The sequence below is a fragment of the Melitaea cinxia genome, chromosome 14, assembly GCF_905220565.1.
Source record: "Melitaea cinxia chromosome 14, ilMelCinx1.1, whole genome shotgun sequence".
Classification (NCBI taxonomy): Eukaryota; Metazoa; Arthropoda; class Insecta; order Lepidoptera; family Nymphalidae; genus Melitaea; species Melitaea cinxia.
In genome coordinates this window covers 7,602,933-7,630,283 of record NC_059407.1, presented here as the reverse complement: position 1 = coordinate 7,630,283, position 27,351 = coordinate 7,602,933, and the positions used below count along the sequence as shown (strand labels likewise).

Sequence of the window (27,351 nt, the reverse complement as noted above, 5' to 3'; positions counted from 1 at the left end):
TGTCATTGTATTATAACGCTGTAGGTACGAACATCAATGTCAGTGTTGCCAACTTTATTTTTACCAACCCACCAAATGAAGCCGTGTAAACCACCAGAAACCACTAAAACTTATTGGCCTCTCAAACCACCAGAATTCCACTAAAAAAAAATCAAAGACAACGGCTACCTACCTAAATATAATTTGAAAATACAACAACAACAACGTAATTATTATCATGAAATAAAATAATAATTATTTGAGTTACAGGAAACAATAATTAATGTAACTACAGAAAAAAAGGAAACAATTAGGTAAGTACATAACTACTAAAGGAGATCGTCTTCTGATGAATCAGCTTCATCTGCAATTTGTAATAGAATTACTTTCTGCTTTAATAACAAAAAAGTAATATAAACAGATAAAAAAGTAATTTTAATTACATGCTCCGACTCATGCTTAAATAAATTTTGTTAAATTCATCATTACAGCCTATACAGTCCACTGCTGGACATAGGCCTCCACAAGTTTACGCCAAAAATAACGTGAACTCATGTGTTTTGCCCATAGTCACCACGCTGGGCAGGCGGGTTGGTGACCGCAGTACTGGCTTTGTCACACCGAAGACGCTGCTGCCCGTCTTCGGCCTGTGTATTTCAAAGCCAGCAGTTGGATGGTTATCCCGCCATCGGTCGGCTTCTTAAGTTCCAAGGTGGTTGTGGAACCTTGTTATCCCTTAGTCGCCTTTACGACACCCACGGGAAGAGAGGGGGTGGCTAAATTCTTTAGTGCCGTAGCCACACAGCAATTTTGTTAAATTGATTCCAGAAAAAAAATTGTAAGAAACAAATTATAGAGAATTTAATTATTAATAACATTGCTCTCTTTAACAATCTTGATAAAGTTAATAGTTTTTAAGATAAATGATAAATAATGATTCAGGACACAGAGGCTGGTGCAGCGAATACTTGTGAGAGCGCGAAATTAACAATTAAAAAACAAGTATACACAATGATTTTTTTTAAAATATCTATTAAAAGTAACATTAATTATTGTATAAAGAATTTTTAAAAATATATTTTTTTTATTTTAGTTTTTGCTTTAATTTATTTTTCATCACCAAATTTAACGCCAACCAAACCGCGCCCGAAAGCTAGTTAGTATTAAACATTCGAAAACAAAATTTTCGTTCGATAATTAATATCCACTCGCACAGGTCTTGCCTCTGACACACAGGTTCTAATTTAAGGGAGGTTAAATTTTTGTTACTTCTGACTCTACCTTAATTCTAGTGCTGCGGGAAGTATACTCATGCTCCGTTCTGCGACTTTTACGCGTTATTTTTGAACAAATTTACGTGAAAACGATCTTTACTCCAAGATCAAAAATACGATACGAACTGACCTTTAACGACTGACAAATAGACACTTTTAAACAAAATAAAGCGTTAGACATAATATTCTAATAAAACTAGTAACATAGTGTGCTAGAATATAGATATAGAAATTCGAAAAATACCCAAAACCGAATCGGAGCAACCCACGTCCTCGTGGTCTTGGTCTACCTTACCTCTAGAGTATTTTTTTAAGCCGGAGGCGCGGAGGGATGGCAGCCTTCGGAAGGGCTGCACTTCCCGCAGCACCGGAGCTAAGCGTTATTCTAACCTCAAAGGTGGTAGGTTAATTTTTTCCGATTTAAAAATCGAATCTCAAAACTTCAACCACGATATCTCTGTAACAACGTCACGTTACCAACAATCTCGCAACTTTTGGGTGTACTGTGGCTTGAGCATTATCAAATACTATTTAAAACTATTTCAAAAATAATTTTACAGCGCTAAACAGTTTAAAAACAAATTAAAGCAAGATTGAGAAGTAAGTATCATTTACAGATTAGAGAACGATAGCGAAACAAAAGAGAACTGTACTGTTCACTGAACTGACTGACGACTGAGTAAATAAATAACAACTTGGTCTTTCGAATCAAATCAAACTTAACCAATAGTTGAACATATAAAATTTACGTTCATTCAAGAAATTCATAAACAATTTTTGGGGAATTCCCAACAGCCGACAGGCTTGAATTCGTTCGGCGTTGCCTACACAACAAAATATACCATTTTTGCCTGTTGTGTGTGCCTGTAAAAAAATCCTAGAAAAATACTAGATCATTCTTTAGTGGTAAGCTATGAAGCTTACCACTAACTGGAACAAACCTAAACCACTAAAAAATCCACTAGCCACTAAAACCAATTTTTTCCCGCCAAAAGGGGTGTCTAAACCACCAGATCTAGTGGAAAATCCACTAAGTTGGCAACACTGATCAATGTACTTCAACCGTTTACGTACTCTTAATTCGAACATTAAGTAGGTATAATGTATTCCGAAATTATAATGGCGAACTCAAAAGAGAACTGTCCGAGTGACCGATTTATATCTCTCTCATTTTATTATTTAATTTTATTTCATTATTGTTGAAATTCATAAAATAATATTTAAGTATGTTATACATATAAGAAATAAAATAACATATGCGCCTATATATCAAACAAAATTTATGTTTCGCGTATTATATGTGTTTCTAGATATTCATTTTGTATTTAGGTACTTAATGATTCGTGGTTTTCTTTTTCAGAACTTGCAATTGTTTTTATTTTTAAAATAAATAAACTGTATGAGACTACATAAACTAAACAAAATTTTGTTTTATTATCTAATTATATAGTAGGTGCCTGGATGAGCGTGGTTTGCTCGATATGTTAGATAAAGATAAAAAATTAAAAGTAATCTGACTGGACACATCTGAACTCGAACCTGGATCATCTAAATTCTGGATAGCCCGATTTCCCACCTGAGCAATTATAACCTTATAAGGAATGGCGAAATTTACCTTAGTATTGTAATAATATTGTAGGTAGCAGTTTTTCATTGCAAGAAAAAAATGATAAAACGACATTTTCTAAACATGAATCCTAACTAGCTAGTTGGAGCCGTTAGCCAAGAATGAGATTATATATATATATATATATATATATATATATATATATATATATATACAAAAATTGCTCGTTTAAAGATATTATTCTCTCGTTTAAAGTATTTATTTTGTATATATTTTTTAATCATTCATTAATACATTGTATCGGATGTTATTTGTTAAAACACGTATAAAATATAGTTACTGCCGACACCATGAATACCAACTTGCTTATTTCTTCACAATCCCGCTGGAATAATTTTATTCTTCTGCGATATATCTAAATTACATTGCAAATACATATAATTAATCCGGGCTAGCGAATCAGTTTCTAAATGTAATAATTATTATCTAATACTGTATTTAATACTGGATTAATTATTTTATACGGAAAATATTGTGTTATTCATGTACCGTGTCATATTTTTGTGTACAGTACACAATAAATAACACAATATTTCTCCATAAAGCTTTGAATTTTTTATAATACAATTATTGAATAAGTTTTTGTTTATTTCATTTAGGTATTCAAAATACATATATGTATTATGACTAACCCGTTGGCGCAGTTTGTAGTGGCCTTGCTTTCTGTCCTGCGGGTTGCGGGTTCGATTCCCGCCTGAGTCGGGGTGTAATATAATATTTGTATCTATATATTTATATATGTATTATTTCTATGTATGTTTATAAAAAAAAATAGTTATAACAGTCGGCTGTTATCTGTAACACAAGCATTATGTTGCTTACCATAGAAACCGACGACCGTGTGTGTATGTTATATGATATTTATTTATTTATTTATTATGTTTTATAATTTTTTACCCAAGGAATGAGGACACTTCGATTACAATTATAATTTAACTGGAGTTATTTGCTGTGTCCTACCTCAATTTAGCTATTTGTGCATAATAGAGGTACTTACCTACTATTTTTTAATGTGACATATTACACACATAGACATCCATCTTTCTATTTCATACCTTAGCTTATAGTTTCTATTAAACAATATTTATTTCATGTAAAGAAATAAGATAAAAACGTAACAAAATTTATTGAAAAATAACCTTTCGAATCATTACTTTAAAAAAATATTCTAATAAACTTGTAACTCATCGAAAAATAGTCCGAACGTACACAAAATTACATTCGCATTTGTATTAATTAGCACGTAGATATACGTCAGCTTAATGTGTGTAGACATAAGCACAGCTTATGTCTTGTTTTTTTTTGTCGGGAAATTGTGGTACTACCTAAAAGCAATGTTTTCAATAAATTATCACTCCAATAATAAATTTCAATTATAGTAAATTTGTCATTAATTGCTAAGTATTTTTCCAATGATTAATATTTTTGTAAAAATTCATTCTTTTTCTGTTCTTGTTAGTGTATGTCTTGTTGGTGTTAATGTTAAATAAATAATTGATTAATTAATACATAATTATAATAAAAATGTAATCGCTGGACTGTGGATCTAATTATAATAAAAATGTAATCGCTGGACTGTGGATCGCTGTCTGAACATTTTATTTATATGAGAAAAAAATATTTTTGGGATCTTTATCAACGCAAATAGCACCCAAAACAATCATTTTCAGAACTTTTGTCTGTGCGTTTGTGCACGCTAATTTCAGAAACGGCTTATCCGATTTAGATACGGTTTTTACTAATATATTGTGCCAGGCTTAGCTTAACATTAAGTGTTTGTTTCATGTCAGTAGGTTCATAAATAAAAAAGTTATAGTAATTTAAAGAAACAAGTTGAAAATGACAGTCACTATTCCACGCGGACGAAGTCGCAAGCGCAGCTAGTTTAGTAATAAGTATTTTGATTCTTGTTCCACTCTGAATTTAAACGCTCTCGCCTTTAAAATATGTATTTTTGTTGATCTCTTGACAATTTCTTACTGCTACTTTTTTCAATAGTCAAAAATTAATGTGGGTTTTAATGATAAAATAAGATGCTTAGTGTATGACTCTTGTCTTGCAAGTAATTTATTTATTAAGAATTAATAGCAGTTTTTACATGAAAATTTAATGTCATTTTATTAGATAGACTACATTTCTAAATGTATAACCATATTGAAGCAAACACGACACGTAGAGTTATGCTGTACATCTATACTCTTTACAAATAAATAAAATTGGAGTGTCCGTTTGTAATATTAAAATAACCGCTTTTTACTAAATTCATATGGATGTATACTAATATATATATATATATATATAATACATATACCAAAATTACAATTTTTGTCGGTCTGTCTGTCTGTCTGTTTATCTATCTATTTGTTACGGTTAATCTTTGGAACGGCTGGATCAATTTTGACGGGACTTTCAATGGCAGATAGCTGATGTAATAAGGAGTAACTTAGGCTACTTTTATTTTAGAACTTTATTTATTTTGTAACTCTGCGAACTGAATTTTTTTTTTAAATTCCACGCGGATGAAGTCGCGGCACAGGTAGTGTAACAATACTTATAAGAAATCTTGATTATACAATAGCAAATACTCAAAATAAAATAAAGCATAAAACTGAAAAATATATATTATTTTTTTTAATAATAATATATAGATAGAGAATAGATAATATAGTGTTTAAATACTAAAGTGAATTCTTTTTTAAAGACAAAACGTGCTTTTCAGCGCAATAAGTTTTCTCGTAATTGTATGACGTTAATTTTTAAACCTCAGTTATACATCTAATACTATTAAATGAGCAATTCTTGTATATATATATATACTAGCTTAGAACAGAGGCGCGCGCAATACTTGATCATTATTTTGTTGTGATGTTATTTTAAAACTGCGATATCTCCTGAGATACTCATTGAAATCGAATTATGTAAAAGGCTATTTTGTTTTAAATTAAATACTTGTGATGAATAACGTATTTATTCAGATAAGGATTAATATCATATTTATAAAAATATCTTCGCAAATAATGCATTATTTTAGAACAAACTTGGTTAGCATAAAAAAGGTTATAGCTTTTTTTTGGATCAATTCTGTCATACATGATTTTTGCGAAACTAACTGTTTTCACAGCGCACGCAGCGGAAGCTCTCAAAAGGAAAATAACCCCCGATTTTGAAACATTCTTCATTAGTGCTCCGCTCCTTTTGGTCTTAGCGTATATATAGCCTATAACCTTCCTCGATAAATGGGCTATCTAAGACTAAAAGAATTTTTCAAATCGGACCAATAGTTTCTGAGATTAGCGCGTTCAAACAAACAAACAAACAAAGTCTTCAATTTTATAATTTTAGTATAGATAGAATCTGATTCTCGTAAACGGCTCCAACGATTTTCATGAAATGTATGCAGGGGATTTCGGGAGCGATAAATCGATATTATATACTTTATTTCACTAAAAATAATATACAGAAAAATTATACATAAAGTTGATGGCAAAGGCGGACTTATGTCTAGAAGAGATCTCTTCCAGTCAACCAATGGTCATGAGAGAGAGTGTCATATAGCGGGGAACACAGTGCAAGAATTAATAACGTAATAGCTAAAGAACTGTAATATATTACATACTTACAGGTATAAATACATACACCCACATAGATACATATACATACCTACACACTACTTACAAATACACACATAAATACAAATACATGATATAATATTATAGGTAATTATATACTTACATATTCATTAAGTAGATGATTGTAAATTGAGATGAGAAATAAAGTGCTCCTTATGTGTTAAAGTGCGATATAGGTAGGTAGCTAAGATTCATTTTTAGAAAATGTCGTTTTATCCCGGTTTTTAGGCACTGGAAAAATAGCTACAATATTGTTATAATATGAAGGTAAATTTCAAAATTGTTAATAAAGTTGTAACAGCTCGGTGGGAAGTCGGCCGGTCGGGAGTGATCTAGAAGATCAGAGTTCAAACCCCTGTCTCCAGGATCGATTGTTTTTTCTTTTTTTTTCTAATTGCACTCATGATTTTTTATTTAAATAACCAGTTCATATTTTTATTATTATTACGGTAAAATCGGAAAATATTATTCATATTTTATCAATATGTAATCCGTATTTAAATATGATTTCAAAAAAACACGATTTACTAAAAATACTAAGCTAAGATCGGTCACCTAGGTTGGATAGGATTAGATTAAAATCATAATTTATCAATTGTATTTCTTCTGGTTTGAAGCACTTTATCATTAGGGCAAGTATTTTTAACTATCGAAAATCAAACTTTAAGGTTAAGTATTTCAGTTCAAAAAAAGAACTCAATAGAATAGGTACATATCTTTTTTTGTTGATAATTGTTGTTTATCTTTTGTTTTGATCGAAGCCGGGGCGGGTCGCCAGTAATTCATAAAATGAACTCAAACTAAACTAAGCCCAGACGAGATACATCAATTTGAATTAATTAGTAAAACCAACAAGTTGTTATGAATCTAACAAAACAAATTAAATGACATCAATTTACATTACATTTAATAATACTAAAAACCTATTATATCGTATAAAATCCAATCAAGTTAAATTAAGCTAATCAAAATTTAGTCAGTAAATACATATAATTTTCATAAATTGAAACACAAATATCAAACAAAATAATTAAAATTAAAATAGAATAGATTAAATAACATAAAATTAAAATCAGACTTAAACATCAAAACAAACAAAAACAAATTTAATCAAAATTAAGACAAATAAAAAAGACCGAATTAAATCAATTTGCCGGTTAAACAAAGCATTACTAAGCAAAATAATATTTACAGGTAAATTTATTAGTTATTTACTATATTTACTTGCATTCGCATGTCGCATTGTCTGTATCATCCCACTGCCTGATTGGAGCTTAATCCACCACGCTGCTCCACTGCGGGTTGGCGGATATTTTAATAATATATCCAAATTATATCATCAATCATCATCATCATCATCATCAGACATAGATAAAATATATCCAAATTATACATTAAGATATATTTATAATAAATATTTTAGATTTAGCTTGTTAATTACTTTATGTATATGTATGTATATATATAATATTAACATATTTGTATGTTTATTAAAAAATAAAACAACTAAAATCTAACTGTTTTATTTATTTTTTCATAGCTGTTACATATACTCATATAAAAATTAATAATAAAAGGTTTTTTATAGATCAATGCATATAAGATTCAATTACTGTCATTTAGAAATTCTGATAAGCTGTTTTCCGGGATACCTTCTAAAATATTTCCTCCTTTTGCAAGTGCATGGTTACATACAAGCCACAAGGGCGGATTCAGATATTTTTACGGGTTATTTTAATTATTTTTTTTTAGGATTTATTTTAATTTTTAAGTGCAGTACTTACATACCTACATTAAAATTAAAATATCTACTTTTTACGTGTATATTATTATTAAAATTAATAATTAAATTATAACTTCTTGCTGGATCCGCTCTTGGTTACATATTATTAATTTCTGCTTCGGTTCGAGTACCTACAGTCACCTGGTAAATTTTATCTTTGTAGTATTATACCCTTTACTAGATATACCCGTGCAAATAATTCGCACTAAATAAGTATAATAATTATCAGTTTACAAAATTACAAAAAAGTATTATTATAGGTACGTGAATTGATTTGAAATTGAACAATAAAAAAATTACGGACCGTCAATCATGTTGACCTTGTTTCAAAATTAAAGCAGTCATATACCTATATAATTTTAATAATTAATTAATTTACAAAACAAAAGCAATCATAAATTTTTAGTTGTTGATGTCAGTAGAGCAAGCAATTATCTATAATAAAATGATACATAATTTATGTTGAGAAATTACCTATGAGGTTTTTTCCCAAAAGGGAGGCAAACATCTTAAACCTTAGCGTAGGTATTAATATATATGATATTCAATAAGAGACGATCAGACTTTATAAGTTTATACAAAAAATAATCATTGAACTTTTAAAAGCAATCATTGGAATTATTAGATCTATTATTTAAGAAAAAGTTTATAACGTTTAGTTTCTGCATAACAATTTTTAATTATACTTACTATCTAATTCACATATTGATTTCTAATGTTTACGCAAGTTTTATATTATCTGACCTTGACTGGATTTGTTTTGCGAACTTTTAAATGCATAAATTAAGCAATAGACATATGGTAAACAAAACGCTTGTGATGCTGCTGGTGTTGCAGGGCTGTAATCTACGGAAATCGCTAACCTGGTTTTAATATTTGTTGAAAAAAAATCTTAAAAAATCTTCATGTCTTAATAAGACTTTTAAAAGTATAAGTCCGAAAATCTGAAACTTTAGAGAATATTTTATCTTTTCAGTTTTACAGAATTATAAAGACTTATTATCTTAAAAGTCTTATTAAGTGGTATGATGGTTTCTTAAGATATTTTAATACTTTTTCCAAATAAATATATCCAACAGGGTCACCATCGGGTGAGCCGTACGCTTATTCGAAGATTAGTATAGTACATACGTAACTAGTGCCAGTTTGCCGACCTAGTTGTAAAAAAAAAAGTTTTATCGAAAACACTGCATAAACACTTTGACATGTAACAAATAATGTATGGTAGAATTGTTCTTCTTTCATTGGTCTACAAAAACAGTCCGTGTTGACTTTTAAGAAAGCTACTCATACTTAACTTCTAAATAATGCATGTGTAATTACGTAATTGTAATTAAGTACTTCCAATTTATATTGCACTAATTCTAAAGCTATATGGATACAGTATTACACATAATACACAACGAACGGCTTATTTCATATTCCATCACTGTTTTAAAAATAGATCACATATGTGCACACTAAACAAACGGCGTATTCTGTAATAATTCAAAAACCAATAAAGAAAATTACAAATCTAATCTGTCTCTTTCTTACATTGTACGAGCGTAATAATTTCGTTACCTATAACGTTAACAGTAGCAATTAACAGTAACGGTATAGATAAGTAACGTTAAAAATAACGTTAACTGAGTTTTTACCGGTAAAAAATATAACGGTAAAATGGGTGAAAAATACCGGTATCTAAAGTATCGTTACTCCAAAAATAACGTTATGTCGACCTTGACAAATTAACGTTACCGAATTTTTAACGGTATTCCAAGCCCTAATCCCAACTACATTTTTCTTACGACGTTTCATTTTACACACTACTACTTGACTATTTAACTCTGTTTCTGTGTTTTAAACATTATTTTACGCTTTATTTATTTAATTTCATAAATATTTTATTTCTTCGTTGGGCTTTAAATATTTCAGATTAATAAAAAATTACATAATAATTAAAAAAATAATAATCATGCAGTATGTATTAATTGAGTTCGCACGACTGAAACGGATTTTTTGACCAGGCATCGGCATTCGTGATCAATTCGTGATTCGATACCGCGCACGCGCAGTTTTTCGTTGTTGCGTTTGCGTCTCGTTTGTGTACTGTGCGATTTTGTGTGTGTTACACCTTTTTCGACCTTATTTACCGTCCCTGGACCTCGATATCGTCCTCATCTGACGACCATTGTTTACTATACCCTTGTAAATCCGTCCTTGATAATGCCGCCGTCGGCAAATAGTCGACGTATACTTTGCATAAACTGCAACGTCTGCTTAAATACGTTTCGACGTTATCTCGTTCATGAACTCAACACAAGAGTTATTTCCTTACTTAGCGAGTGGCTATCACCAGTAATCGTAAGTATTTATGCTTATTATTTTTTATCTAAAAATATCAATAGTATAATGCAAGTAACTGTCCGAAAGATCTACCTATGTATTCGAAAGATGTACATACATTGACAAAACGAATACAGTTTTGTCTTGTTATTTCATGTTTCGTTTTGAACTGTTGTTGAAATCTTTGTTTGTTGTTTATTTTTAATGTAGAACCATTTGTTTAAGATGTGCTGCTAGCATTAAGCTTTTGTATCAATTGTAAACAAAATTATATTAAGTTTCCTATTTCAGATTACTGAGGAAGATTACATTTGTGAACCTTGTAAAGAACTCCTCATGAGAAGCATAAACCAGCAATTAGCAACAAGCTGTGATGGTGCTCAAGCTTCAGGGTCATCTCAACTAGGCCGGAGACAAGTGTGTAGTCTTTGTGGACGGTCAATACTTAAGCGTCAGAGCCATTCTATTGTTTTTGACAATCCTTCAGAAGAGCAAAGACAGATAAATACTGTTATACAAACAAGAATTGCACCACGTCAGGTATTTATGTTTCTATATTTTTCATTATTTGCCAGTATAATACCACGTACTGTTATAGAAATGATTATATACTGTTAGTGGTTGACTGATGCTGTAATAATTTTAGCCACAAATAAATAAAAAGTATTGTGCATACATATATTTGTAATAGGAAAGTAATAATTATCGCTTTTTGATCTTGAAAATGTTTTTTATTAATATATTTACAATACCTGATATTAATTCATTGTTTTCTTTCGTAGATATCATCATCTGATAGAATATGCCATTCATGCTGGATGAGTTGTAAGCGTGCTGCCAATACCAAATGGTATATACAATGAAAACTATACTAATGCTATAATGATTTGCGATGGGACATACATAAATATAAATAAAACTTCTAATTACTCTTTCCAAAAAGATACGTATTCTTTGCACAAATATAAAAATCTATTAAAACCATTTTTAATTGTGGCATGTGATGGTTACATATTAGATTGTTTCGGTCCATACAAGGCTATCACATCTGATGCTGACATAATGATTTCCCTTTTTGACAATGAAAACTCTCCTCTTAGATTATATTTTCAAGAAAATGATGTGTTTATATTGGATAGGGGTTTCAGAGATTGTATAAGAATGCTAGAAAGTTGTAATTATCGACCATATATGCCTGATTCTCTATTAGAAGGCGAACACCAATTAACAACACAACAGGCCAACCGGAGTCGTTGTGTAACATTATGTCGCTGGGTAGTTGAGGCAGTAAATGGACATTTAAAAAGAGATTTTAAGCTCCTGAGGCAAGACTATTTTAATAAATCTGTGCCTTTAAGCCAGAACTTTCAGATAGCTGCCAGTCTCCTTAACCGATTTGGTGTTCGTTTTCGTGATAGAGATGATTCTAATGAAATAGTCGCAATAATTAGAGAGAGAATTAATTTTGAAAATAATTTAGCACTCTTGATTGAGGAATTAAATATGAATAGAAGGTTTGCTGTTTTTCAGAGTATAACAGCTGACCGAGATAATATATTTATGTTTCCTAGATTAAGTTACAATGATTTAGTACTATTTGCTCTAGGTACTTACCAGATAAGGCAAGCCAGATCGTATTATGGGGAACATATTCGATTTCATGGATCATATATAATAGAAATATGTAGAGACACACAAGACTTTTCTCAGTATAATCTGAGAGGAAGTGGTGATATAACATTGATAAGAGGAAAAATTAAGTCTAGACACATTTCAAAAAAACAATATTATGTCTACATTTTAATAGAAAATAATGTGTCTGGCAGAGCTGGTATAGTCGAATACTATTGTAATTGTTTGGTTGGTCGACGAACCATTGGATGTTGCGCTCATGTTATGACATTAGTGTGGTACCTTGGATGGGCTAGATATAAAGAAAATATCTCTGCTCCAGCAGAATTTCTGGATGATGTATATATAAGAGATTTTTATGAAAATGATGATACCTAATAAACTTTAACATTTATATAGTGTTTTATTTGTTTTTCCGGTTTTGTTAATCAGGTACATACATCAGGTAGGCCATTTAAATATGTTGGGTAGAAGTGATCACTTTTGACAACACAAGAATCAATTTAGACTTTTTAGAGGTCTGTATAGAAATTATCTGAGCATCCTTTTTTTTTCTTAATAAAAATATAGTTATGTGTACTGGAGAAACAGCAGTTAATGCTTGATATTCAATTTATAAACGTCGCTTTGGCGCAACGATCACAGCCATGGATTGTGCCTGTTGCGCTGACGGTTGCGGGTTCGATCCCCGCACATGTCAAACACTTGTATTGGGCATACATGATACAGGTGTTTGCCGTGGTCTGAGTGCTTGTGCAGGCCTTGTTGGTCTCCCTGCCGTGCCTCGTGCCGCCGTCGGTCCCGATTGTTATCATGTATACCTGATAGCGATCGTTACTCATAGTATCCGCCAACCCACATTGCAGCAGCGTAGTGGCGGGGGAAAGAGGCCTATGCCCAGTAGTAGGATATTACAGGCTGAAGCGACTCAATTTATAGTGACTATCATTGAGTCTAAGCAGTGACGTAAGCCGTAGCGTAAGACGTAGCTGGTTACAAGGAATTCAAAAAGTAAAAAAGACGTTTTAGATCATACCTAAGTAAGTATTCCTATTTTATTTGTTCCTATTTTAAAAATAGGAATTTAATAACCAATTCGTATTTTAGCGTTAATAATTCAAGCATATTTTTTTTTTTTATTACCTACATAGGTATTCGGTAACGGTAAATCCTAACCTAAAAGGTTACATTAATGGGTATTTTTTGGAATTCGTAGCGTTTAAATCGTAAAAATGACTATATGACATTATTTCCTAAACTTACAGGTAGTCTTTCTCCTATACCATAAAACTATACATAAAATTTCAGTGTCAGGTTTTTAAATGTATGGAAAGTGGGCATTGTTCTTTAGTTTTCTTTTACTGCATCTCTCTTCAAAGCATTTTTCGGAAATTAATTATAATCGCTAGATCCCATAGGTTCGTTAATTGTGTCATACAGAGGGAAATAGAAGTTTGTAGTAATAGTGTTTGGGAACTTTTAAATTTACATATTATAAGAAAATCTACTAAGGTTTTTTGTAAACCGTTTGGGGTAATGTTGGTCAAGCGTTGGGTTAATTCAGAAAAATTATAGGAGCATTATCTTAACTACTGAGATAAGTGTTATTGTATTTCCATCCAGACAGCTCTGCGGACACCAACCCGCCTGCCCAGCGTGGGGACTATGAACAACACATATGAGTTCACGCCATTTTTGGCGCGAACTTGTGGAGGCCTTTGCCCAGCAATGGACTGCGATAGGCTGAAGTGATAATAATGATGATGATATTCCATCCATATTATACAATTATGTCTCACTTTCGCCTCGTTTCTCTTACATAAACATAAACTAAGGTAGGACACAGCAGGAAATATTCTGCTCAAAATCTGGAGCAGCTTGACTGGGGATGTACCTCGACCTTACAGAAGATCACAGCTAATTAATACTGTTTTCAAGTAGTGCTTTGTTCCTGTGGTGAGTAAGGTGATCAGAGGTCCTGCTGCCTGTGGGGGATTGGTGGTAGTCAGCAATGAGCTTACTATGCTTTTGGTGCGTTGCAGGCATCTATAAGCTACGGTATTCCCTTAACATCTGGTGATCGCGCCATAAACGCGTCCGATCATTGCTAAATTCAAAGTGCTACAGGGAGAACCGCGGCCTCCGACGCGCCGGCCGGAACCGCCGCAAATGCTAATTTTTAAATCTGTAATATCTTCAAAAATATTCATTTAAATCATATGCTGTAAAGGGCCATATAGATCTATATTAAATCAACAATGTATTTAAGGTATTTTATGTATATTAGGTGAAACCTCAAAACTAACAGTATTTCTCCACTATTTAATCGATGTTATTATTAATAAACCTTCCTCTTTATTCACTCTATCTATTAAAAAAAACCGCATCAAAATCCGTTGCGTAGTTTTAAAGAGGGACATAGGGACAGATAAAACGAATTTGTTTTATACTATGTAGTGATTATGCAGATGCGAGCTATTCTAATTTGACCGAGGACCAACTTAATCTCTGAGTCTGGATGATGTCTCTGATGATGAGACAAATATTAACTCAATCAGTTAAAGGTATATGCTTCAAAATTGATTTGCAAGTTTCCACCCTAACAAACATAAACAGTTTCATACATACATTATAATTTAAATAAAAGTTTAAAAAAATGAATAGAGACACAAGTGAATAGCTTTTGTAATAACAAAATCTAAACGTATAATTTTCAATTAACTCCTTTGTATTATACAAATAAAATGATAATTCAGTGATAATAATTCAATTCAATTCATAAAAGTATGCAATATTTCATCAGTTTCTTACGTTATCACGTAAAACTATCGTCCGCAAATCATCTTTACAGACAACCAATTTTTTAACCGACTTCAAAAAAGGAGGAGGTTACCCAATTCGACCGCATATATTTGTTTTTTTTTTTTTATGTATTTTCGGGGATAACTCCGTCGTTTTTGAACCGATTTTGATAATTCTTTTTTGTTGGAAAGGAGATATCCCTAGTTTGGTACCATGATAAGGAAACCAGGATCTCATGATGGCATAACTTTGTACTGGGTGTACTTATTTTGATGATTTTTAATTTAATCGAAAGCCGACATCGACATTTAAATTTCATCGAGATCTGATTACAACTTTTGGAGTAATGTTTGATAATGCGTATTTACTTGACTATTTTTTCCTCTACCTACGTTATATTACTTGTCGGTTTTTCTTCGTTTGCCTGCAAACACAATTATATTCATTTGCTATTTATGTGTTAGCTGATAGTTTTATGTTTTTTACATTTTGTTTTATTCAAATATCAAATTATTTATAGAAAATATAACACGTTTGAGTTGAATTTTGAATAACTTAAATAACATCTATACCATTTTGACTAGCCAGTTGGCACAGTTTGTAGTGCTTTCTGCTCCGGGGGTTGTGGATTCGATTCCCACCCCGAGTCTGGGTGTAATATATATTTAAATATATATGTATTGTGTTTATCAAAAAAAAAATGTAACTATACCAGTCGGCTGTTACCTATAAAACAAGCATTAAGTTGCTTACCTTAGGAACAGATGACCGTATGTGTATGTTGCAAATATTTATTTATTTATACCTCTTGCGTCACATTCCTAGCGGTCAACTATAGACGGCTTCGGCGTTCTGGACATATCATTTACATGGAATAAGAATGTATGTTTTTATTTCAACGTTTCTCAGTACATGTAGCTCTAAAAGACTTGTTTTTATACTCAAATGTTACTGGGATATTCTATTTTCAGAAATGTTGAATTAAAATACTAGAAATATTTTTTTAATAATTTTATTTAATATTTTGTGCTCCGGGTTTTTTGTCCCCTATAGACGTCGGTAGCGCACAGGGCTCGCAAGCCCTTGTCAAGTACAGGCGACTTTGGCGTTCAAAAGATTAATTATATTCTTGAAATTTTAAACGTTTTATTTAAATGTCGAAAAACTCGATTTCATGATTGCGCGAAATAAATTATCTTTTTCAGTGAGTAACTAATATTGCAATTCAAATATTAACGTTTATTGACTTTTAAATCCAAAATATCTGCGAAAAATACTTAATATTCACAAACAAAGGCTAAAACGACCATTCTTTCTACGACATAATACGTAGAAACGCGGTTTTGAAAATACTTTTGGATGACTGTAATTGCTCCTGCAGTTTTGAAGCATTTTTATAAGACGAAACACACAGCTGGCCTCATGTGACGATCTCAACTGCAATAAAGCAACGAATACGATATCAACTGTATAACCGCACAAAATTTTAGTTTAGATTTTTTTTAGTTCCGCGAAGATTTATCAAATTGTCGACAGAGGTTTAGAAAAAAAAATCATTATTGGAGAAATTCATGTATTTAACAAAAATATTTACAGTCTTATCTAATCCTGAACGAACATTTACATTGTTTTGTTTTAAGAAAAAGAATATCGCATTATTCAGACATAATAACAAAACTGCAAATTTTAATTCGCCTATAGTCTGTATATTGTACAGAAGTTTTAGTAGACAGATTTTTAAAGATATAAAACAATATTTGTTGAAAATTGTTATAATAATTCTGTCATATTTCTGAGTAGAAAACACGATCACATAAATGAACAAAAAGCATTTTCACATTATAAAAGATGTCTTGATGAGGTACACAGTATACATTTGTGTTCATGAAAATCAATTAAAGTTAACAAAGCCTTGCTGCATAGTTTATCCTTATCTAAAATTGTTTTACAGTAATTGAAAATGATTTATATCAGATTATTTACTTATAAAATTTAAATATAAAAATAAAACTTATCTATTATTTTCCTATTTAATAATATCGAAATTACGTCTAAAGATAATTTATAAAAATGTGTATGAAGATTCACAAGAATCCTTGATGAAAGAATGTTTTATTTATACCAAGCCTAAACACATACAGTTGAGTATGGCTGATAAACTATTCATGTACAATAAGTGAGGTAAGAAAGTATTAGTATGATACAATAATTTTACATTTAAAAAATTAAAAAAAAAAAAATTGAAATAAATAAAAAGTATTTCGCTAAATTTTATATTCAAGTTTTTTTAATAGGTTCAGTCAGAGATTGTAAAACATTTCTTAGTTCAAAGATTCTTAATGTGTATACCACTTATATATGACGAACATATTATTCCATTTTATTAATATATATTTGTGAACAAATCAAACGTAGTTAGAGTTAGAATCAAAGTAAAAAAACACATTTATATAATTAGGATGCTTTGTATCTCCACGGAATACTACGATCATCATATAAGAAGTCAATGCGTCAATTTTTAGATATCCTAAAACAACATTAATCAGTCTGTCTGCACCATTCAAACATTGCTATAATTACTTTGAAATGCACTTTAGAAAAAAAAATAGCATACCATAATTGCTGCAGAAAATCAATAAGAGAAACAAAATGCATACATATATATTTTTTAAGACATATGTATACATTTTATTTCATCATTAATTACATTAAGAACACAAAATGACATACATATTAAAGTTACACGCCTAGATAATCCTACATTATTTCATTATATTTGCATTATAAACGTGATAATTAATGAATAATATGAAACATAATCACTAATAAAGACACAGCGCATTAATGATTATGTTTTACGAGAGAGTTGTTCAACATTTGTATTATCTGGAAGCATTTGCATCATAAATGTAGAATTGTAATGAGACTCATTGTTAGTAATACAACAGTAACTTTTATTTGAAATTCAGTTCCTATTGCCAGAAAAATCGTCTATCGGAGCCTTGCTAACGACGCGCTAGTTATTTTTATATTATTGACTAATGACTACAGGAAACAAATTCTTAAATATTGTATGTTTCACTTAATTAATTTATTCACTTTTTGGTGATTTTAGTAACTTGTAAAGACAGATAGGTTTAAACAAATCTAAACAGAATGATTCTTTTAAACATTCTAGAAACTCAATGATATAAGAATTGATGTTTACGTGTCACATTTAAAAACACTAAATTAAAGCCTTGTTTCATAGTCGTCCAGTCGCTGATAAAATATCTGATATTCAAAAATTACCCAATGTTATCTTTATAAGGAACAAATTAATTATTCTATTTTAAATCAATGAATGAAAGTGGTCGTTTATGTAGTGGTGTCCTGCTATTAAAAGGCAGCCAATAGCTTATGAATGAGCTAAACTTTATGACCAACCGTAAACAGGCTTTAAAAATACTAATTAACTACTACTTATCAAATTCGTCTACAAAGTCTTATATAGTGTGGACACTTCTTTTCGAAACAAATACAAACATGCGCTCTTTATTTGGTAAGGCAGTTAATAAGGTAGATATATTTTCTCTACACAATTTAGAAAAAAAAGGTAAAATATTAAAAACAGTGGTTTTATTAACTCCCTCACAATAAATTACTTTTAATTACTTTTACATGATAACTAATTATGAAAATATCAGTTACCCAGGTATAGTATGCAAATAATAATAATAATAGTAATAGGGGCACTTAATTGCCATTATAATTGCTAACAATACATACATTTTTATACTTAAAGCAATCTTTTTTTTAAACAACGTTATTATTTAAAATTATCTGTTTTTCTATTGAATAGCCTGTGTATCACACCTATCGAAATGACAAAATATTTACAACATACTTTATCAAAATTATAATAGTTAAGTAATTATAATAGTAAAAGTTTGTTAAAACGTTGATTTTATATTGCTATTCAATCTGAATATCAAACATTTTATTCAAGTTTACTCAGGTTTCTACAATTGAAGAATACCTGTAATGACTGTTGTGAATCAATTCATCCATTAACAGCTTATTCCCTCACTTTAAAATTCACTTATAAATTAATTGTAGCCTAATTAGTGACAACTATCATTCTCTATACACTTAGTCAATGTAGACTCACAAAAAAAAACGACCACAAAACATTTATTATAGTTCACAGTTGAGACTTGTGTTCACAAACCACTAGTGCAGGAACCAAGTGTAAGCAATCAATGTCTTAATACAACTTATCGTGTGGATCAGGCAGTAGGTAGCACCTCTTTCTTTGGTTCTTCCATATTACTCAAGTTTTTAACGTCATCTTTTATGTCTTCAACTGAAAACACAAACAACATTAATTTTGCAAATTGTTAGATACAGTCCATGTTCAAATTCAAATGATGTTTTGTGTTTGTCAATTTTAAATTTCAAAAATGTTTTTGTTCAAATTGAATTTTTAATAATGTATATTACATTTGCTTACGAAATATTTGTTTTATAGCTCCTTATTTTTTCTTGCCAAAAATCTATCTAAATTAAAACAATATTTATAGGAATAAAATCCAATATAATCCAAAAAACACTAGTGTTATTAAATAAAAGACAAAATAACACTAGTGTTATTAGAAAAGAAATAATTCCAAAAATTTAAGAAAACTAATTAATAATAAATTATATGTGACTAGTTTAATTTCCTAATAATATGAGAATATACAAGGTTTAATATGCATTTATGTTAGTTCCTCTTCTGTACATTTTTTCAAAATAATATTGAATAACAATTTTCAAAAAAAAGGGTGAGCAACCCACGGCCAGCATGTGGCCTGAATAGAGATTTTGTGCGGCCCGCCAGTTATCAAATTTTCAAAAACTGTCAATTTTATTATAATAATAAGGCACACCAAAACTCAATACTTGTACCATCAAGTCTTATTATTTTCCATCATTTTGTAGTTTTGGCCCGAATAACAATTTTTCAAAATTTTGCGGCCCTGTACTAAAAAAAGGTTGCTCACGCTTGCTTTAAAATATTCACCAACAATAAATAAAAACATGCTTTCCAGTAGAAAGTCATTGGTTTTTAATTAACTAACTCTACTAGTCACATAAGACAACTTTGAAAACAACAAAAGCCTACCCTAATGTTTAATGTGGTGCCTATAATGGACCTGTACCAACTTTAAAGCTTTTAATAAACCCTAAAGTTTTTTATTTTTTATTCTTTTTTAGAAAACTAGGTGGACAAACATGTACGGTTCACTTTATGGTAACAGGTTACCATAGCTTATAGACACTTGCAATACTATAGATGCCGACCCTAACCTCGTCCCTCCCGAGTTGGCGACATTTTGGCGCAGCGGTCACAAGCACTGGCTGTTACGCTGGCAGTCGCGGGTTCGATCCTCACTCACGACAGACATTGGTATTGGCCAAATAGATGTTTCTCTTGGTCTGGTCGTTTGTGCTTGTGTATTATGTATTTCCGGACCTCACACAGGAGAAACTCCTATTTTGGGCCGTTGAGTGAGAAGCGTTTACTTATTATTATTATTTAGCTGTGATAGTATAGTGAGTGTAATACCTTTGACGTCATCCTTGACTTGTAAAGAATCTTTATCGAGGCGCGGTCGTTTGCGCTGCGGTGCGCGGTACGAGCGGTTGTCGCGCCGGCCCTCGCCCTCGTCTTCGGAGTCAGAGAGCTCTCCGTCACCGGTTATACGCTTATCCTGTACAATACAAACAGAGAAATTATAACATATTAAGGTTTTTAGACAAAATAAAAGACATAATTACAATATACCTTGATATTTATTGATGATACTAAAATGAAAAGTGTGTACTTTAATGTTTCGTAATTTATATGTGTTTATAGTAAAAGAAAAATGAAACTTGTTAAGAGTGTAAGGATAATTTATAATAATCATTATTACAGTTAAAATCAAAAATAATTCTGTAATTGATGCCTTTAATTTCATTATCTTGCATACTTATGTAGTTTGCTCACTGGTCCACTTATTCAAGATAGTTATCAATCATATTTACCTTTTCACTTTGGGGTAGCCTTTCGTCTTTATCAATTTTATCTTCGTCTTCAGATTCATCATTTACAGCATCTTCAGGAATGGCTTGCACCTACAAAAATTATTATTAATATAAATTAAATTTAATTAAATTTATTGCCACTTGTTGTAATTGTTATTGCAAACACTTAAAATACAACTAAAAAATATTGATACCTATATTTGCCCTCAATTCATATGCATAATATTATTATAGTCGATTGTTTAATTAACGAGGTATTAGTCATTAAAGTTTTGAGTAACCAGCAGGAACCTACTGTAAGTGCTAATATTAGGTATTTAAGTTATTTAAAATAAACAAGATAGAAAAGTGTTTACTTGATGAAATGAGCTTATAATAATTATTATTTTTTTAAAAGTCGGACCGCATTAATTTCTTTCATTTATTTTTTTCTCAAAATAGCTTATGGTATATAGAAGATACTTGCAAAGTTCTAGAATGAGTCAAAAAGTCGTTTAGGAGCTAGACCAGTAATGATGCCTGAGTGCAGTAGCCGGTGGTTGCCGTCCGGGCTACATCTGACTACTTCTGGTCTTCATTTTATCACAACATTTTAAAAGCAGATTTAATTTCATCGATATTTTCCTTTTTAAACAGAACTTAGGTAAAGATGCACAATTTCATTTACACAGTACATCATGCGAGGGGCCATGTGATAGTCTCAGTGGCAATTTAAAAACGTCTAGTTTATAATCGAAGATAAACACACCTTTTTTGAAACCTGAATGATTATACAAATTACATACAAATGGACTAAAATATAATGGCTGAAACAAATTTTTTCAATGTTCCAAACCAAGAAATTGAGAAAATTCTTCAGTGTAATCTTATAATATGATGTAATTTGTAAGTTGTATGTTGTTATTGTAGTGACTAGCTACCAACAAAGAAGGCAGGATAATTAGCATTAGCTCCTAAACCATAGATCTCTATTATAAAGATGGTAAATAATATAAATAAAAAGAGTTGTTGAAAACGTACCTGTACTCCAGGTGCATGAGGCAACATTCTCAAATTCTCAAACAGTCTGTTTTTGATCTTTTCTAAATACTCTGGTGTATTTTGATTAGACATGTTGCTAGGAGATATGTGTAGTTTGAAGTCGGGTCCAAAGTACTCAAAGTAGTCGTTGTACGGAAGTTCATTGGCTATTTCAACTCCAAGTGCAACAGAGGTCTCATAAGTCCAACAGCGTGATACATTACGAATTGTATAGCTACAAAAATATGACAGTTATAAATGTGGCTGTAATACTGTAAATATTATACCTAACTAGCTGACCCGGCGAACTTCGTATCGCCTAACAGTCGATTCCTTAATTTTATTAATTTTTTTTTTAGAATTTTTCTCTCCGTAAGAACCATCATCGTACTTCAAGGAATATTTTAAAAAACGAATTAGCGAAATCGGTCCAACCGTTCTCGAGTTTTGCGCTTAGCAACACATTTAGCGACTCATTTTTATATTATAGATAATACAATGCTAAATAATACATGCTTATAATAAGTTGCAAAATGCCACGTTGGCGCAACGGTTACAGCCATGGATTGTGCCGGTTGCGCTGGCAGTTGTGGGTTCGATCCCCGCACATGACAAACATTTGTATTGGCCATACAGGTGTTTGTATTGCCCATACAGATGTTTGCCGTGGTCTAGGTGTTTGTGCAGTCCTTGGGTCTCTCCAAGTTAAGCCGTTGGTCCCGGCTGTTATCATCTACACCTGATAGCGATCGTTACTCATAGTAGGGAATATATCTGACAGCCCGCATTGGAGCAGCGTGGTGGATTAAGCACTGATTCTTCTCCTACATGGGGAAAGAGGCCTATTCCCAGTAGTGGGATATTACAGGCTGAAGCATAAGTTGCAAAAATGTGACATGACTATAGTAACTTTATAAGTTTTCTTTTATGTATATTATGTAGTTCAACTACAATAATAATATTACTGTTTTATACATACCCTCCCCCTCCAACAAGTAAGAAAGGTAGTCCAAATCTCTTTACTAATTCCACACAGCGGCCATGTCCACGAACAGTCAGATTAAAACACCCCAGTCTGTCTCCTAGTTTAGAAATAAATATTTAATATAAAATATACATTTAATTAACTCCATTAATTTAACACAGGTTGGCTAACCATAATTATATTTAAATGTTACCTGTAAGTGAATCGGCCCCGCATTGCAGGACTACAGCACTTGGTTGGAAAGTTTCCATAACTTTAGATATGATAGGCACGAATATTGACTCATAAGAGTCATCATCCATACCATCCCTCAAGGGGATATTGACTGCATAGTATTTACCCTTTCCGGCACCAATGTCTCGTAAATCACCTAAAAATAAAACATTATCAATGTTTTCAACTTTACTTTTTTTCTAAAATTCAACTTTAATGCATTGCTTTGCTTTGCACCTGATACTTTTCAAACTTTTCAAAATGTATATGTGAATCTGAATAAAAATAAGCTGATATATATAGCTATAAATATTAGAGATAAAATAACCGATAATTTATTTTACATGGCAAGCGTTATGTTGAAAGAATATTTTTATTACTTTTCAACTAAAATGTACACAGATCAAAATTGTACTTGTAAAGTACTTGTACATTGTAAATTCCTTTCAATATCCAGAAAGTCTTACCTTCACCTATTGTTTTCTATTGTAACTGAGAGACCGACTTAGAGACCGATTGTCTATATAGGTACTTACCCTATTTTTTTTTCAATGTCCAGAACTAATATATTTTTGTAAACTAATATTTTAAGAATATTTTTGTTCATATTATTATTATTGTTATTATTATACTACACGTTAGACTTATTTATTTCGTTTCGTTAAGCTGTTAAATAGTCAGTAATTAGTATGGACAACGCGTTTATTCTCGAATGATGTTCGTTATTTTCGTGAGTTTGTTATTTTTTACGATTGCGGTGTTGCGTTTTGAGAAATTGTATCTGAATATTAATATGTGAAGCAAAAACTTGGTGCCCATTTTTACGGAAATTGCGTGGACGGAGGAGTATGAAATTTCGCACACATAGGTTACTATATAACCTAAATTATAACCAATTTATTAGATCAATAAAAAAAACATTACACACACATTACACAATTATTCTCTTTTGTTGATGATTTTTTTGTTGTTGTGTGTTGTTTATATAATTAGGTATAAATTTAGTTGTTTCGTGAGTTTAGTCATATTATTTATATATAGCCATTGCGGACATCTCTATTAATCATAATATATATTAATACGCTAAGGTTAAGATGTTTGCGTTAAGATTAAAAAGGGATTTTAGAAAAACTAATGGCATGCACAGCTAAAAAGCATTATTATTGCTTTTGTTTTTATAAATTAATTATTAAAAATATGTTTGTGACGGCTTTAATTTTAAAACAAAGATAACATGATTGCTGGTCTGTAACTTTTTTACTTAGTGCAAATTATTTAGATGGGTATTGCTAGTTTATATCATATGGAACAATTTTTTTTTATATTGAGTTGAAAAAAATCGATTTAAAATATTTTAATTACATTTAGTATTTTGAAACACATTCAAGAATGAACTCACCTGTGCCTGGAAAATATTCTCCATACTTATGGAATGATACTGTCATAACTCTGTCTGTGGTATAGAATGCTTCCTCTACACCATCACCATGGTGTACGTCTATATCAATGTACAAAACTCTTTGGTGGTATTTCAGAAGTTCCAATATTCCAAGAACTATATCATTGACATAGCAGAAACCTGAGGCCTCAGATTTCTTTGCATGGTGAAGTCCCCCACCCCAATTAATGCAAATCTCTGATGCCTGTATAAAATAAATTTAAAATTAGTGATCTTTTAAAGCATATTATTTTATCTATTTCCAAATGTGTTTAATTTGATAATATTTTAGTTATTTGAATTATCAGTGTTGTTTTTGCTGCTTTTCATTTTCAAGTTTTTATTAGTCATTGGATCTCTATTGTATGAATATTATATATTACTTATATTATTATTATCTATGAATGTTGCTTATATTAGAGCAGCAATTCATGAAACAAATGTATATATGTTATGGGATTATTTTTATTGTATGCTCTGTTAGCAATTATCATTTAAATAAATAAATGTAAAACATTAGCCAAATTATTATTATTAATTACCTGTTTATTTAATTTTACTGCAGCTGCTACAGAACCTCCAGCAGAGAGTTGACAAAATTCATACAAACCATCAAATACTGGACAATCTTCACCGACGTTAACTGTTGAAAAGATAAAAAATAAAAGTTACTAATATTCATTTTCCTATTTCTATGTCAGTAATGATTGATGGGTTTTTACTACAGTCAATACATCACGCAAGTTAACATGACAAACAAACTTACATCGTTGCATTTGTTTATTATATTCTGACATGTTGTCTGGTCTTATAGATCTCAGGAAGCGAATATAATCATCAGAATGAAATTTAGTCATTTCATCGGCAGTAGCTTTGTGTGGTCTCTGAAATCAAAACATATAACAATATTATAACGATTTAACATTTTTTCGTTAGTATTTTTTTTAAAGGAAATGACTGTAAAGTATAATACATACATATATTTCCATTTTCCTGTACAGACCATAATTTAATAGCAAATTGTGAGTCATGCGTATACGATGAGGTTTCATAGGATGGCCTTGTCCATAATAATAGTTCCCGATGTCACCTAAAATATTATTTCATTTATAATATCCATAATATCAAAAAAGTAAGCATGTTTCAATTTAAATTTCTTATGATAATGTTATTCAGTACTTTTTAAAGCTTGACATATTGAAGTCTGTACTATATACAGTACGATAGAGAAAAAAACGCTGTCAACCAATAGAATTGCAGAATGAGGTACAGACGCTTCGAAATAACACAAGGCACAAATTAATAAAATTGTTAAGATGAATATCAGTTTAAAAATGCTTCAAAATTTTGAAAATATGGTTTAATTTTGATCGTCATTTGAAATTAAGTACGTAAAACTCCCATAAAACACGACAATTCTTGAATTAAACACTGTAAATCAATATATTGGCGCGTAACAAACTTTGTATTACTTACTATCATAGTAATAGCACACTCTCTTTTTACTATGCGGTTGCATTGCCATTATGTTTTATTAAAAACAAGTTTAAAAGAAAACGTTTCACAATAAGTTACTCTAGATTTAATATAAATTTTAAATCAAAAAGAATCGAGCGTTAACTTTCTTTGGCTGAGTCCTAACTTCACAATTCACAATTGAGAATGAGAAACTTCATTCTAGTTCATTCATTCACAACGGGTCAACAACGGGTGAGAGACAACGGTGAAAGAGCTGAGAGAGGCGTGTGGTATTGTATTTTATTCAATCCAGATTAAAAATAATTTGAATAAAATGAAGATTGAAAATATTTACCCCGCCCCAGCTTGGAAAAAATATAAATATAATAGAAAATACTAATCGATAGATTTTCAATAGCTCATTTCAACTACGTTGTCCTTTAAAATTGCACGCCTTAAATTATTTAATTAAAAATCGATAAAGTCGTTGAAAAAAAATCATTTATCAATACTTTCAAACTGCTATATTTTCTATTATAGACAATATTTTAAATTACTCAAAGTGTTAGAAAACTACTCAAGTTGAATTTATAATTTCTCAATGCTCAAGTACAGTTTGGGACAGCTCCACTTTCCTTAATTGTTAAAAAAATACAAATAGTTTGACAAATTTAGCGTTTATACAGGTGAGTCTTCATAAAGTGCACATATCAAAATCAGGGAAACTAGACCCTATTTCATCGATGAAAAAAATATTTTAAAAAATTATATTTTTTAATGAAACAACTTTTTTCGGATTTTATCGCGGTTTATTATTATCTTTTGATTCCCGACGTTTCGGATACTTTACAGCAACCATGGTCACGGGGGGACTGGTTGGTGGGGGGACGGGACCATGGTTGCTGTAAAGTATCCGAAACGTCGGGAATCAAAAGATAATAATAAACCGCGATAAAATCCGAAAAAAGTTGTTTCATTAAATGAGTAAAATTCGCGTAAACATTAGAAAACAAAATTATATTTGATTTTGAATGAATATTTTAAAAAATTTAAGTGCAGCTGCTAGCCCTATTTAAATAAAACGATCTAACTTTTAAACTAAATGTCTTATCACGACGGAGTAAATTTTATA

General features: G+C 30.8%; 2 protein-coding genes and 1 long non-coding RNA gene across 3 annotated transcripts; 1 reads left to right on the top strand and 2 right to left on the bottom strand.

The window, feature by feature from the left end:
• Positions 1 to 3,989: 3,989 nt before the first annotated feature.
• On the bottom strand, positions 3,990 to 6,736 carry LOC123659938. Its single transcript, XR_006744101.1, has 2 exons — positions 6,613 to 6,736; positions 3,990 to 4,205 (listed from the first exon to the last, which is right to left on the bottom strand). It is a non-coding gene; the product is annotated as an uncharacterized LOC123659938 (long non-coding RNA).
• A 3,615-nt stretch (positions 6,737 to 10,351) lies between these two features.
• Positions 10,352 to 11,483, top strand: LOC123659894. The gene is made up of 3 exons (XM_045595057.1): positions 10,352 to 10,638; positions 10,912 to 11,160; positions 11,403 to 11,483. The coding sequence occupies exons 1-3, from the start codon at positions 10,501 to 10,503 to the stop codon at positions 11,481 to 11,483; spliced, it is 468 nt and encodes a 155-aa protein (XP_045451013.1). The 5' UTR covers positions 10,352 to 10,500.
• A 5,127-nt stretch (positions 11,484 to 16,610) lies between these two features.
• On the bottom strand, positions 16,611 to 26,490 carry LOC123659603 (histone deacetylase HDAC1). The gene is made up of 11 exons (XM_045594808.1): positions 26,238 to 26,490; positions 25,739 to 25,851; positions 25,528 to 25,645; positions 25,304 to 25,404; positions 24,723 to 24,966; positions 23,304 to 23,480; positions 23,105 to 23,207; positions 22,126 to 22,360; positions 21,106 to 21,195; positions 20,645 to 20,789; positions 16,611 to 19,399 (listed from the first exon to the last, which is right to left on the bottom strand). The coding sequence occupies exons 1-11, from the start codon at positions 26,284 to 26,286 to the stop codon at positions 19,323 to 19,325; spliced, it is 1,452 nt and encodes a 483-aa protein (XP_045450764.1). The 5' UTR covers positions 26,287 to 26,490; the 3' UTR covers positions 16,611 to 19,322.
• Positions 26,491 to 27,351: the final 861 nt, after the last annotated feature.

Excerpts from the sequence above, each read along its gene's own strand:
- LOC123659894 (XM_045595057.1), top strand. The coding sequence starts at position 10,501 with ATGCCGCCGTCGGCAAATAGTCGACGTATACTTTGCATAAACTGCAAC. Across the intron at positions 10,639-10,911 it reads AGTGGCTATCACCAGTAATC|ATTACTGAGGAAGATTACAT; the intron begins GTAAGTATTTAT and ends TTCCTATTTCAG. Across the intron at positions 11,161-11,402 it reads CAAGAATTGCACCACGTCAG|ATATCATCATCTGATAGAAT; the intron begins GTATTTATGTTT and ends TTTCTTTCGTAG.
- LOC123659603 (XM_045594808.1), bottom strand. The coding sequence starts at position 26,286 with ATGGCAATGCAACCGCATAGTAAAAAGAGAGTGTGCTATTACTATGAT. Across the intron at positions 25,646-25,738 it reads ACAGGAAAATGGAAATATAT|AGACCACACAAAGCTACTGC; the intron begins GTATGTATTATA and ends TTTTGATTTCAG. Across the intron at positions 23,208-23,303 it reads CGGGGCCGATTCACTTACAG|GAGACAGACTGGGGTGTTTT; the intron begins GTAACATTTAAA and ends TTTCTAAACTAG.